Source organism: Myxocyprinus asiaticus, chromosome 5, assembly GCF_019703515.2.
Source record: "Myxocyprinus asiaticus isolate MX2 ecotype Aquarium Trade chromosome 5, UBuf_Myxa_2, whole genome shotgun sequence".
Lineage (NCBI taxonomy): Eukaryota > Metazoa > Chordata > Actinopteri > Cypriniformes > Catostomidae > Myxocyprinus > Myxocyprinus asiaticus.
In genome coordinates, this window is record NC_059348.1 from 39,090,628 (window position 1) to 39,105,627 (window position 15,000).

General features: G+C 36.9%; 1 gene segment (V, D, J or C); it reads right to left on the bottom strand.

Moving 5' to 3' along the window:
- Window positions 1–250: 250 nt before the first annotated feature.
- LOC127441185 (T-cell receptor alpha chain V region RL-5-like) lies at window positions 251–871 on the bottom strand. The segment is given in 2 exon segments: window positions 251–615; window positions 830–871. Coding segments are annotated over 2 exon segments (405 nt in total).
- Window positions 872–15,000: the final 14,129 nt, after the last annotated feature.

Sequence of the window (15,000 nt, forward strand, 5' to 3'; positions counted from 1 at the left end):
GTATACAAGCTGTTAAGGATCATCACTGCACTGTCAGGTTGAATTCTGTTAACTGGTCATGGGTAAGGGTGGCGTAGTGGTTAAAGATCTGGGCAAGTCAGTGAAAGGTTGTAGATTTAAACCCCAAAAGGCACTATCCCTGTAAATAACAAACATTTAAAAGTGTTATTTTATTAACTCAGGTTCTCGTGTGCAAATACATGTTCTTTCACGCCTCCATTATTTATACTTATTGATTACTGATAGGAGCTCATTGTTTCCCCAGCCTGAGCAGAATCATGTTTTTGTACGGTGTAGTTGTGTTTCCTGTCACTGTGGGCTCCAGGGCACAGTAGTACTGTGCAGAGTCTGTTACTGCAGCAGAGGAGATTTCCAGATGCACCTGTGTTTTCTTTTTGGTGACTTTTGCACTGAATCTAGGATCTACAGTAGACTTCTGAGCTTCATCCACACCATCTTCGATGAGCACAAGAAATTCAGGAGCTGATCTGGGATATTGACGGTACCATTGAAGATCATATGCGGAGGAATAACTGCAGGATAATGTAACATTTGAACCCTCTACAGCAAACACCTCAGTTTTGTTTGGCGTGATAGTATCTCCATTACTGGCACCTGCAAAAGAAAAGCAATATGTCACTTTTCATCCTTTTAGTTTAAAACAGTGCTGGTATTATGACAATTCATGATGTAACTAACCAAGTGTGAGCATTTCAATAGTGTGTAAACTTATTTAGGGCACCCTTTTTAAGACCTGTTGATTCATTATTAAAATAAACTTAGCATACTTCATTGTGATCATAAATCGAATACATGAAACATAACTCACATGCTAAGGCTGAGAGCAGAATAACTGAATGGAGTATCATTGAACACATGTTCACAGTGGCAGGACTGAGCTGAAATCATCTCATGCCAGAGTCAACATAATGTACTTCTTTAGCTCCTCCTTCATCAGATGGGAGAATGCAAATGCATTAAATATCATTTTGTCATTATCACCTTTTTGTGACTTTTATAAGTACAACAGGAAGAGTGACATCTTTTAAACAAATCCCTGTATCTCACCTTTAATGTTGTCAAAGACAATCCTTATATACACACTCGGGTGTTCCCGTGTATAAAATTATATAAAATTTTTGCTGAACAGAGGTGTGCCTCCATCACATTTACCTTTGCACTGCAGTTGCTTTTAAGTTGCTTGGTTTGGCAGAGACCTGTGTGGGCAATGCTTTGTACACTAAATATTCACAATGGACAAGGAAATCATTTTAATAGTGAGTTTATTTGTACAGTAACTCTCCCAGAGTAATAAGTGCAGCATTAACCTTGTGAGACCCCACTTCCTTCTGCGCAGACATTGTGTTTTGGCTTTGCTATACGCAAAGCATAATTTAAATTAATTTAAACTGACTTATCTTAGTTCAGAAGTCTCTGAACTGTCAGTAAAGGGTTAAACTTTCAACGTACAGAGTCATTTGACAAAACAACATGGCGCAGATCACAGTGGAGTTTGTCTTTGGGAGAAACACCAACAAAAGTACATTTGGTAAGCAACCTAATTAAGTTTTTAATTAATTTCAAACTGAGTGATCGGGGGAGAAGGGCCTTAGTCAGGGAGGTGACCAAGAACCCGATGGTCACTCTGACAGAGCTCCAGCATTTCTCTGTGGAGAGAGGAGAACCTTCCAGAAGAACAACCATCTCTGCAGCACTCTACCAATCAGGCCTATATGGTAGAGTGGCCAGACAGAAGCCACTCCTCAGTAAAAGGCACATGACAGCCCACCTGGAGTTTGCCAAAAGGCACCTGAAGGACTCTCAGACCATGAGAAACAAAGATTGAACTCTTTGGCCTGAATGGCAAGCGTCATGTCTGGAGGAAACCAGGCACCGCTCATCACCTGGCCAATACCATCCCTACAGTGAAGCATGGTGGTGGCAGCATCATGCTGTGGGGATGTTTTTCAGTGGCAGGAACTGGGAGACTAGTCAGGATCGAGGCAAAGATGAATGCAGCAATGTACAGAGACATCCTTGATGAAAACCTGCTCCAGAGCGCTCTGGACCTCAGACTGGGGCAAAGGTTCATCTTCCAACAGGACAACAACCCTAAGCACACAGCCAAGTTAACAAAGGAGTGGCTCCGGGACAACTCTGTGAATGTCTTTGAGTGGCCCAGCCAGAGCCCAGACTTGAACCCGATTGAACATCTCTGGAGAGATCTGAAAATGGCTGTGCACCGACGCTCCCCATCCATCCTGATGGAGCTTGAGAGGTCCTGCAAAGAAGAATGGGAGAAACTGCCCAAAAATAGGTGTGCCAAGCTTGTAGCATCATACTCAAAAAGACTTGAGGCTGTAATTGGTGCCAAAGGTGCTTCAACAAAGTATTGAGCAAAGGCTGTGAATACTTATGTATATGTGATATTTTTTGTTTTTTTTTATTTTTAATACATTTGCAAAGATTTCAAACAAACTTCTTTCATGTTGTCATTATAGGGTATTGTTTGTAGAATTTTGAGGCAAATAATGAATTTAATCCATTTTGGAATAAGGCTGTAACATAACAAAATGTGGAAAAAGTGAAGCGCTGTGAATACTTTCCGGATGCACTGTAGTGCTAGTTTTCCATTAGAAATACTATGTTTACTATGCATTTTCACATGCATTTTTTTTTTTTTTTTTTTTTGCTTGATTTGGTTGCTAAAGTAGAAAAAAAACATTGTAACATAAAAGTCAAATCAAGTCAAATAATTTTTATTTGTACAGTTTTGATTTGTGCTTTTCCCAATACACCTTTTTCCAATACAGCTTTACAGAAAATCAGATGTAATGTCTCAAAAATGTAACGTCTCAAAAACATGAATAAAAAACACACAGGAAACATAATAAAAAAATTGATTAAAAGAAATCTGACTTTCTAAAGCTTGGTATTATTTTAACATTTCACAACTTTGTTCCGTTGTTCAAATATGTGGACATCAGTTTTTAGGAAAACTATTTGCTCTTGATTTTTTTTGTGTATTAGGTGCTACTAGTTACAAATCAAAAAGGGAATTGGAAAATGCACACAGCAGTCACACTCGGGTCTCAGCACATTAAAAAGAGGCCGCTTTAAATTTATGCATTTCAATTGTATGACAAATTTAGATCAAACTAAATGAGTAATCATTAAAAGTTATTTTAATTTTGCAAGAAATCATTTGTGTTGAAAGTGTATGGTAATTGTTAAATGACTAATTATTTGTGTCACTGCAGTCTTTACAATTTATCAAGAAAAAAAGGGAAAGGTACATTACAAACCCTACCAAAGAGCACCTTCCATTTATTTTTGTACTTTTGAGCAGATTGGATCATTTTTTTTTTTTTTTTGGTATATGACAAACATTTTGCAACAAGTACAATTTACATTTGGGAAAGATTACATTTGCAATAAAAGTGATAACAAACATACAAACATTGCTTGTGAGAGTAGTGAGCAAAATGTAAAATGTTATTCCGTATATTGTGCATATGTTCACTGTTGTATCTGTCTACACAGAACTTTAAGAGCAGTAAACATAAATAAATAAATAAATAAAAATAAGATGGAAAAAAAAGTATTTGCTTTTGTTTGTTTGCATGAGGGATTTACATGCTCATGTCAAAAACGGTGTAGTGTTTGTGGTTTAATAGCTATGTTTGTTATGTGTAATGTCTCAAAGCTCCTGCACATACAGTAGCAGAGCTCGTAGTTCTTGAATGAAGTTTACAGTGAATCAGTTACAGTGGGCTGCAGAGCGCAGTAATACACAGCAGAATCAGACACATGAAGATCCTGGATTGTCAGAGAAACTGAGCTTGAGGATTTGTTGAGATCCACTTGAAATCTTTTCTCAAATTCTTTTTCGCTGCTGCTTGATCCAGTTGAGAGTTTACGGAGCATGTATGTCGGGAATCCATTGGATTTATGTTGGTACCAATAAAAAGTAGGATATTGTTCACTTGTGCTGTATTTACATTGAAGTGTAACCACTTCATGTTCAAAAGCAGTTTGAATTCTTGTTGGTTGATCCACAGAATCTTCTGCATTGCATTCTGTCAAATTAATAATATAAACAATTTCAGATATCATCACAATACAGTATATCATATTAAAAATATATCATAAGAAGTAATTGTTTATTTAACATTAAATGTACTTGCCTAAAATAAGAGCCAAAAAGAGTATATTCATCAGCCATGTTAACATTATTTATAGATAAATCTGGCAATATTTGTAAAATGTTATGATGTTAATGAACCAACTCAAGTTTACATTTCAAAGTATGTGACAACAGTGTGTTTTTGCTGAAGCTACACACATAAAGGAGGAGCTTACATGCTTTGTACATACAAGGTGGCCTTGTAAAATTACATAATTTTCCAGTGGCGATCGGTGTTTTACAGCAGAAATTCTCATTTGATTTTCAATCTTTTCACTTTTGAAAATAAAAGTATTTTTGAAAATCAAATCTTTTCTGACTTTTACTGACTAAACTCTAATGAAAAAAAAAAAAAATCTCTGCATTCATTTAAAAACAACAACAGGCAGTTTGAAAATGATGAATGATTTTTGTGTATCTTGAAGCCATGTTTTTTATTTTTTTATTTCATGAAATATTGATTTGGCTACATTTGTGCCTCTCATCCAGACTAGAATGTTGTTTGCCTCCACCAAAAACAAAGATTTGTAAAATGCTGTCTATTACCACATACTTTTGAAAAACGATGGTGCTAAATAACTGATAACAGAGTTTTTAAACAAAAATGGATTTGTGTGGATGTGACCTTATCACATTCAAGATGCATTTTGTTGCTTTTATGCATTGATGTTTTTAGTCTTTACAGTATATGAACTAGTGGAAGATTGGTTGGCAGTGAATCTGTACTGAGGAAATACAGAGTTAAAAAAAAAATAGCATAATTGAAGAGTTGTATTGAAAGAAAATGAAGTCTCAGCAAATTATAACTGACTGTTTCTCCCTTCTTTGGCTGCCTAGCCACCTGTTTTATTTATTTATATAATACATTGCATTATGTGTAATTGTGATATGCTAAATAAATATAAATGATCATCACTGACATTTAAACCATGTTATCTCCAGTACAAAAACAACTCTCTCTCTCTCTCTCTCTCTCTCTCTCTCTCTCTCTCTCTCTCTCTCTCTCTTAACTCTGTAGCACATTCTGAAAGGTTAACTTTATTTTAAAGGAATCCATCTATGTCATTTTTGCATAAGTATTCATTCAAATAAATAGTATAACCTAAAAATACATTAGCCAATATATAAAACCATGATAGTATGTTTTGTCCAGTGTACTGTATGGTCATCTTCTTTATATGACTGGAATGATTTCTAATTCAAGAACAGATCAGATCCATGCCTCCATTTATGTTTCTTTATGATGTTTCTGGTTTACTTTATTTTTTTTATTTTTTCCCCTTTTTCACCCAATTTGGAATGCCCAATTTCCAATGCGCTTTTAAGTCCTCATGGTAGCGTAGTGATTCGCCTCAATCCGGGTGGCGGAGGATGAATCCCACCCGCGCATCTTATCATGTAGCTTGTTGAGTGTATTGCCACGGAGACATAGCGCATGTGGAGGCTTAACGCCATCCACCGCGGCATCCACGCTCAAATCACCACACGCCCCACCGAGAACGAACCACATTATAGCGACCACGAGGAGGTTACCCCATGTGACTCTACCCTCCCTAGCAACCGGGCCAATTTGGTTGCTTAGGAGACCTGGCTGGAGTCACTCAGCACGCCCTGGATTCGAACTCACGACACCAGGGGTGGTAGTCAGTGTCAATACTCGCTGAGGTACCCAGGCCCGTGGGCTCCTACTCTTAGAGCACAGTAATAGAGAGCTGAATCTGACAGAATTAAACCATTAATATTGAGTTCTGTCGATGTATCAGATGCAGTTGCCTGAAATCGAGGATCAGAGGTGTCAGCAGTACCCCATGATCAAACACCTTTATATGCTAAAAACACAGGTTGTCCATGAGAAAACTTTCTGTACCAGTAGAGTAGAACATTTTTGCTGCTTGTACTATATGAGCTGTCTTTTTATCTGGCTCAATATTGTCAACAGCTGCCAAGCCTTCAAACAACCACAACATTTTATTATTTTTTATTTGTAATAGCAAGGTGGACAAAATAATATTGCAAGCACAGGATACAATGCAAACAGTAAAGACTAATATCAATAAAACATTAGGGTTTGGATGTTTAAAAACAAATTATAATCATTTAGAATCAGAATCAGAATGAGCTTTATTGCCAAGTATGCTTACACATTCAAGGAATTTGTCTTGGTGACAGAAGCTTCCAGTGCACAAACAATACAACAACAAGACAGAGATAATAAAAAAATAGAATAAAAATAAAAAGTGAATCGAAAATATAAGTATATATAGAAATACACAAGACATATATATATATATATATATATATATATATATATATATATATATATATATATATATATATATATACACACACACGTACAAATCTGTAATTTACAAGGGAATGTAACGGAAGAAGAGTTAGGATATGTTGGATAAATTTAAATAGACTAAGCTGTTTATTGCGCATAATTATTGCTCAGTGGGGCAGTTTTAACTGTTCATGAGATGGATAGCCTGAGGGCTCTGTAGCGCCAGCCAGAAGGCAACAGTTCAAACAGGTAGTGGACTGGGTGAGTGGGGTTCAGAGTTATTTTTCCAGCCCTTTTCCTCACTCTGGAAGTGTACAGTTCTTGAAAGGAGGGCATTGGTCAACCAATAATACGCTCAGCAGTCCGAACTGTCCTTTGTAGTCTTCTGATGTACGATTTCGTAGCTGAACCAAACCAGACAGTTCTTGAAGTGGATTATGTGCATCATTTCATCAATGACCCAGTATTAACATTGGCTACCTGTTCCCATAATGAGAATGAGTTGAACGCATATAACCATGTTGAATGCATCACCAAGGACCCCTCTGTCAAGCTCCTGAAGTTTGCAGACGACACCACTGTCATCGGCCTCATCCAAGATGACGATGAGTCTGCATACAGAAGGGATGTTAAACAGCTGGCTGTCTGGTGCAGTGAAAACAACCTTGAGCTGAACACGCTCAAAATGGTGGAAATGATTGTGGACTTTAGGAGGAACCCCCAACACTGTCCCCCCTCACCATTCTAAAAAGCACTGTGGCGGCAGTGGAGTCATTCAGGTTCCTGGGCACTACCATCTCACAGGACCTGAAGTGGGAGACCCACATTGACTCTTCACCAGTTGAGGAAGTTCAACCTGCCACAGGCGCTGCTGATACAGTTCTACTCAGCGGTCATTGAGTCTGTCCTCTGCATTTCAATAACTGTCTGGTTTAGTTTAGCTACGAAATCAGACATCAGAAGACTACAAAGGACAGTTCGGACTGCTGAGAGGATTATTCGTTGCCCCCTGGACCCCACTCACCCTGCCCATTACCTTTTTGTACTGTTGACTTCTGGCCGATGCTTCAGAGCTCTGAGCACCAGAATCGTCAGGTACAGGAACAGTTTTTTCCCCCAGGCTATCCATCTCATGAACAGTTAACACTGCCCCTTTGAGCAATGCTTAATGTGCAATACACAGCTTAGTCTTTTTATATTATCCAACACATCCTACCTCTTCTGCCATTACATTCCCTTGCACTGTACATAACTGATTTGTATTTAGATTTGCACTGTGTATGTGTGTATGTGTGTATGTATGTATGTATATTCATATATGTGTATATGTATGTATATGTATGTGTGTGTGTGTGTGTGTGTATATGTATGTATGTGTGTATGTATATGTATGTATATATATTAATATATGTGTATATGTGTGTGTATATGTATGTATGTGTGTTTGTATGTGTATATATGTATGTATATGTATGTATGTATGCATATATATATATATATATATATATATATATATATATATATATATATATATATATATATATATATATATAATGTTGTCTATTGTGTATTCTATATATACTTTTTATTTTCAATATTTATATTTTTTATTAAATTTTAATTATTTTTGTAAAAGTCTTGTTGCTGTTTTTGTATTGTTTGTTCACTGGAAGCTCCTGTCACCAAGACAAAGTCCTTGTATGTGTTTGCATACTTGGCAATAAAGCTCATTCTGATTCTGAATAAGATTAAATCTTTGTGTGGCTTTCAGTGCTCTGAGCTGTGTATCAGAGTCACTGCAGCTCAGGAAGACACCCAGGAACTTCTTGCACTCTGTCACATGACGCTATTTAGTCATCCTTAAGTTCCTATTGAATATGACAGATAGTAAAATGAATTCCATTGTTAACCTTAATAGCCAATACACGATACAGTACAAAGTGTTGTGTCAATACAATATATCTAATATATGCAAGTCATAAATTATTGCCCCTGTTCAAGATACTAAAAGTATAATTCTCCAAAAAATCAGTCACTTTTCACTCTCATGTTGTTCTAAACCCATATTCATTTTTTTTTTTTTTTTCTGTGGAACAAGGAAAACAACAACCCTCATTTTAACAAGCTACTGCAAATGACAATTGTTTGTCTCCCTCTACTGGTTTGCTACAGTTGATGCATGTTAACAATATTCACAAATTTATCAGTTACAATTTCCTGAATGGCCCAAGTCAGTTCACATTCTTTCTGACTTAACAGTTCAGTATTTTTTGTATAATTATGTTTTTTCATTTTTTTTTTTTTTTTTAATTTTATTTTATAACATTCTAACGATATTATTACTATTAAAATTCCCAGACATCTTCATCATAAAAAAATAAATAAAAAATCAAAACTTAATAAAAAAATACTATTTTATATTTATTTATAGAGATATTCATCTTCTCATGAACTGTATTGAAGCAGGTTCAAAAAATACAAAGCATATTATTTAGGAGACAAAATAGTGGTAAGACCACCATGAATCTCATGCAGGTTTTTGTCTGAGTGTTGAATGTGTTTTAGTCACTGTGGGCTGCAGAGCGCAGTAGTACACAGCAGAGTCAGACACACGCAGATCCTGGATTGTAAGTGGAACTGATTTTGAAGAGCTGTCGAGAACTGCATTAAATCGCTCCTTGAACTCTTTGTCTTCATTTCCAAATTCACCAACTCTGTTCAGCATGTATTTTGGGAATCCATTTACTTTTTGTTGGTACCAGAAGAGAGTTGGAGATGAAGAAGTTTGGTATGTACAGTTGATTGTCACAGCTTCACCTTCAAAAGCGGTTTGAAATCGGGTATTCTGTTGGACGCTGTCCTGTGAGTCTATACCTGTAGAATTTTGAACAATATTTTAACATTTAAAATGTTATTTAACGTGAAAAAATAACAAAGTTATTTACTAAACTTCAGCTTACCCCCAAAATGTATGAAAACTATAACAATTTGCTTTATCCAGTGTATGTTCATGTTTCTTGTTGAAGAATTTAAAAACATTTATTTTCATCAAAAATCTAGATCACATTTCCACCCCCTCTTCTAGTCTCTGAAAGAGAGATTGTGAATACCGTAATGAACAAAAGCACTTGAGAAAAATGTCTGGTTAAAGAGTTTTTTTGACTCCTCCTTCTGGCTAGGTTTATATATTTCTACCCCTGTAGACAGTAGATCTTAATGATAACAATTCCAGTTTTTTCAGTATTTGTAAATGTTTTAATTTATTTGTAATTTTCTACTCATTCAACAGTTCAGTAGGATTTCGATCCATTTTAAGGTTAAAAATGTAATAAAAGCAAACGTGTTTTATTTAAATCCATTTTGGTGGTTGTGTTGAGAATGGTGGAATTTCTTGATCATTATGACAAGATTCATAGGTTTTTAATGAGAATGTTCTTGATAATGGTTTTATTCAGCAATAAGTGATCTAAATATCTCTAATTGACATTATTCATAACATGATGGAAAAAATCTAGGTCTATAGCATTAAGTTTTTCCAATGAGATATAGATTACAATAGATTAAACTTTATTGCTGAAACAATGCATTTAGCATCTAACCAGAAGTGCAAATAGTAATATAGTATATAAATATGCAATTAGATACTAATGTCAGTGTAATGCACAGAACCAGAAGATATGAGGGAGACACATAACGTGGTCAGAATATTTAAAAGTGCAAAATATGCTAACACAGCATAAAAATGAAATTTGTATTCTTATATATTTGTTTTAATATTCAGATTAGTATTAAAACTGTATGGGCTTCTCAAATGATATTCTCAAAATCTTTGATGGTACCCACAATTTTGAAAATATGTTTATAGCTTTAAAGAACTTAAAACATGTAAATGACCAGTCAATAATTCTTTGAAAAAAGAAAGAAAAAATATTATTCAAGCAATCTATTTTTTTTTTTTCTATTGTTCTCCAGGTGTTACCACATACTTTTGTTTACAACCCTTGTGGTTTTAAAGAGGTGCAAATGTGGTTTGAAAGGTTCAAATTCTGACTGTTTGAGGCACCAACGGTCTGAGAAAGTTTCTGTAAAGCTTCCGAGAGACTTTGTATCAGTGGGGTCCTGCTCAACTAGCAAAGTTATAAACAGTGTCGGATAGATCCAAGTTTTCAATAGTGAGAGAGGTTGGATGATATGGATGAAAGTGACTGTCTTGTGTATCTCCGTCACCATTCCTGTCACGTGCACCTTTCCACAGTAAGTATTGGATTTCTGTGTTTTGATACTGTCTGTACCAGTAAAGCCTCACAATTGTCCTGATTGTATCATATGAACAGCTTAATATCACATGCTCTCGTTAACTTTTCTGCATATACACATCCTTTTCTTTAGGTCCTATGCTTGTAACAAATACACCTACAAGGAATGTAGAAACATTTTTCAAAAGTACAATCCAACATTAGCTTTTCCATTAAAGATTTTAAATAAAGTAATTTTTTTCTGCAAACATCATGTTTTTTTTTAACAATTCAGTATTACTTGATAATAATAATTTCTGACCATTGTAAAACCAATGTGTCTGCAACACATTAATAAATGTACTATACCTGATAGTGTCAAGAGTATCAGAGTAGACATCTGTCCATATAAACAGATGGATTAGATCTCTTTTAAGCTGTTTGTGGTTGTATTTAAACTGCTTGATGAAAACTGCACTGGAAATGTAGTCTATTGTATATAAATAATGTAGGCGTGGTTAGTGACATAAGCACCCTACTCATATTTATGCATTAATGTAAAAGATATATACCATTGTCTTACTACTAAACTTGCTTTCATCTTGGAATGATTCTCAGAATTGTTACACATGTACTGTACTCTAGTCAACACTGTCCTGTTTTGAGGCATATTTTGACAAAGCTGATGCTTCAAAAAGAGAATCATTGGTTTCCCATGATGTTTACTTTGAGTTCTTTCTTACATACAGTTGTGCTCAAAAGTTTGCATACCCTTGGAGAACTGGTAATATATGTACAGTGCATCTGGAAAGTATTCACAGCGCTTCATTTTTCCACATTTTGTTATGTTACAGCCTTATTCCAAAATGGATTAAATTCATTATTTTCCTCAAAATTCTACAAACAATACCCTATATGACAACGTGAAAGAAGTTTGTTTGAAATCTTTGCAAATTTATTAAAAATAAACAACGAAAAAAATCACATGTACATAAGTATTCACAGACTTTGCCATGACACTCAAAATTGAGCTCATGTGCATCCTGTTTCCACTGATCATCCTTGAGATGTTTCTACAACTTGATTGTAGTCCACCTGTGGTAAATTCAGTTGATTTGACATGATTTGGAAAGGCACACAACTGTCTATATAAGGTCCCACAGTTAACAGTGCATGTCAGAGCACAAACCAAGCCATGAAGTCCAAGGAATTGTCTGTAGACCTCCGAGACAGGATTGTATCGAGGCACAGATCTGGGAAAGGGTACAGAAAAATTTCTGTAGCATTGAAGGTCCCAATGAGCACAGTGGCCTCCATCATCTGTAAATGGAAGACGTTTGGAACCACCAGGACTCTTCCTAGAGCTGGCCGCCTGGCCAAACTGAGCGATCGGGGGAGAAGGGCCTTAGTCAGGGAGGTGACCAAGAACACGATGGTCACTCTGACAGAGCTCCAGCATTTCTCTGTGGAGAGAGGAGAACCTTCCAGAAGAACAACCATCTCTGCAGCACTCCACCAATCAGGCCTATATGGTAGAGTGGCCAGACAGAAGCCACTCCTCAGTAAAAGGCATATGACAGCCCACCTGGAGTTTGCCAAAAGGCTCCTGAAGGACTCTCAGACCATGAGAAACAAAGATTGAACTCTTTGGCCTGAATGGCCAGCATCATGTCTGGAGGAAACCAGGCACCGCTCATCACCTGGCCAATACCATCGCTACAGTGAAGCATGGTGGTGGCAGCATCATGCTGTGGGGATGTTTTTCAGTGGCAGGAACTGGGAGACTAGTCAGGATCGAGGGAAAGATGAATGCAGCAATGTACAGAGACATCCTTGATGAAAACCTGCTCTGGACCTCAGACTGGGGCGAATGTTCATCTTCCAACAGGACAACAACCCTAAGCACACAGCCAAGATAACAATGGAGTGGCTCTGGGACAACTCTGTGAATGTCTTTGAGTGGCCCAGCCAGAGCCCAGACTTGAACCCGATTGAACATCTCTGGAGAGATCTGAAAATGGCTGTGCACCGACGCTCCCCATCCATCCTGATGGAGCTTGAGAGGTCCTGCAAAGAAGAATGGGAGAAACTGCCCAAAAATAGGTGTGCCAAGCTTGTAGCATCATACTCAAAAAGACTTGAGGCTGTAATTGGTGCCAAAGGTGCTTCAACAAAGTATTGAGCAAAGGCTGTTAATACTTATGTATATGTGATATTTTTTGTTTTTTTTTATTTTTAATACATTTGCAAAGATTTCAAACAAACTTCTTTCATGTTGTCATTATAGGGTATTGTTTGTAGAATTTTGAGGCAAATAATGAATTTAATCCATTTTGGAATAAGGCTGTAACATAACAAAATGTGGAAAAAGTGAAGCGCTGTGAATACTTTCCGGATGCACTGTACCATTTTTAAAGAAAACATGAATGAGCAGGCAAAACACCTTTCTTTTATTTCTTATGGGATTAATATTCAACTGTAGGTTATAACAGAATGGCACAATCATACAACAAAACATGGCAACAAAGAAAAAAATGAAATGACCCCTGTTCAAAAGTCTGCATACCCTTAGTTCTTAATACGGTGTATTGCCCCCTTTAGCATCAATGACAGCGTGCAGTCTTTTGTAATAGTTGTCTATGAGGCCCCAAATTCTTGCTGGTGGTATAGCTGCCCATTCGTCTTGACAAAATGCCTCCAGGTCATGCAGTCTTTGGTTGTCTTGCATGAATCACACGTTTGAGATCTCCCCAGTGCGGCTTGATCATATTAAGGTCAGGAGACTGTGATGACCACTCCAGAACCTTCACCTTTTTCTGCTGTAACCACTGGAGGGTCAACTTGGCCTTGTGCTTAGGGTCATTGTCATGCTGGAAAGTCCAAGAGCGTCCCATGTGCAGCTTTTGTGCCGAAGAATGCAAATTGTCTGCCAGTATTTTCTGATAACATGCTGCATTCATCTTGCCATCACTTTTCACAAGATTCCCTGTGCCTTTAGAGCTCACACACCCCCAAAACATCAGTGAGCCACCACCATGATTCACAGTGGGGATGGTATTCTTTTCACTATAGGCCTTGTTGACTCCTCTCCAAACATAGCACTTATGGTTGTTGACATAAAGCTCTATTTTGGTCTCGTCACTCCAAATTACAGTGTGCCAGAAGCTTTGAAGCATGTCAAGGTGTTGTCAGGCATATTGTAACCGGGCTTTTTTTTTTGTGGCATTGGTGCATTAAAGGCTTCTTTCTGGCAACTCGGCCATGCAGCTCATTTTTGTTCAAGTATTGTCATGTTGTGCTCCTTGAAACAACCACACCATCTTTTTCCAGAGCAGCCTGTATTTCTCCTGAAGTTACCTGTGGGTTTTTCTTTGTATCCCAAACAACTCTTCTGGCAGATGTGGCTGAAATCTTTCTTGGTCTACCTGACCTTGGCTTGGTATCAAGAGATCCCTGAATTTTCCACTTCTTAATAAGTGATTGAAAAGTACTGAATGGCATTTTCAATGCTTTGGATATCTTTTTATATCCTTTTCCATCTTTATAAAGTTTCATTACCTTGTTCCGCAGGGCTTTTGACAGTTCTTTTCTGCTCCCCAGGGCTCAGTATCTAGCCTGCTCAGTGCATCCACGTGAGAGCTAACAAACTCATTGACTATTTATACTAATTTAAATTTAAAAAGCCACCGGTGTGGGAAATTAATCTTTAATTGCCATTGAAACCTGTGTGTGTCACCTTGTGTGTCTGTAACAAGGACAAACATTCAAGGGTATGTAAACTTTTGATCAGGGCCATTTGGGTGATTTCTGTTATCATTATGACTTAAAAAGGAGCCGGACAACTATTTGATGATAAATGGCTTCATATGATCACTATCCTTAAATAAAAGAGAGTTTTGTTGCATTATCTGTCATATTTTCAAAATCAATGCCAAAATGTCACAATTTCTGCCAGCATATGCAAACTTTTGAGCACAACTGTAAATAATGATATACTACACGCATATGGATGACATCTATAGTACTCTGTATGGCGCTTTTATCCTTTTTGGAGCTTAACTAACATGGTCACTGAACTGTTGAAGAGAAAAGACCTGCATGACAGTTACACAAAATTTCTCCATTTGTGTTCATTAAAATAACAGCATTGAGGTTTGGACCAAAATTAGGGTTTGTATGACTTTCTTTCTTCTGCAGAACACAAATGAAGATTTTTAGAAGACTATTTCAGCTCTGTGGGTCCATACAATGCAAGTCAATGGGTGCCAAAATTTTGATACTCCAAAAAGCACACA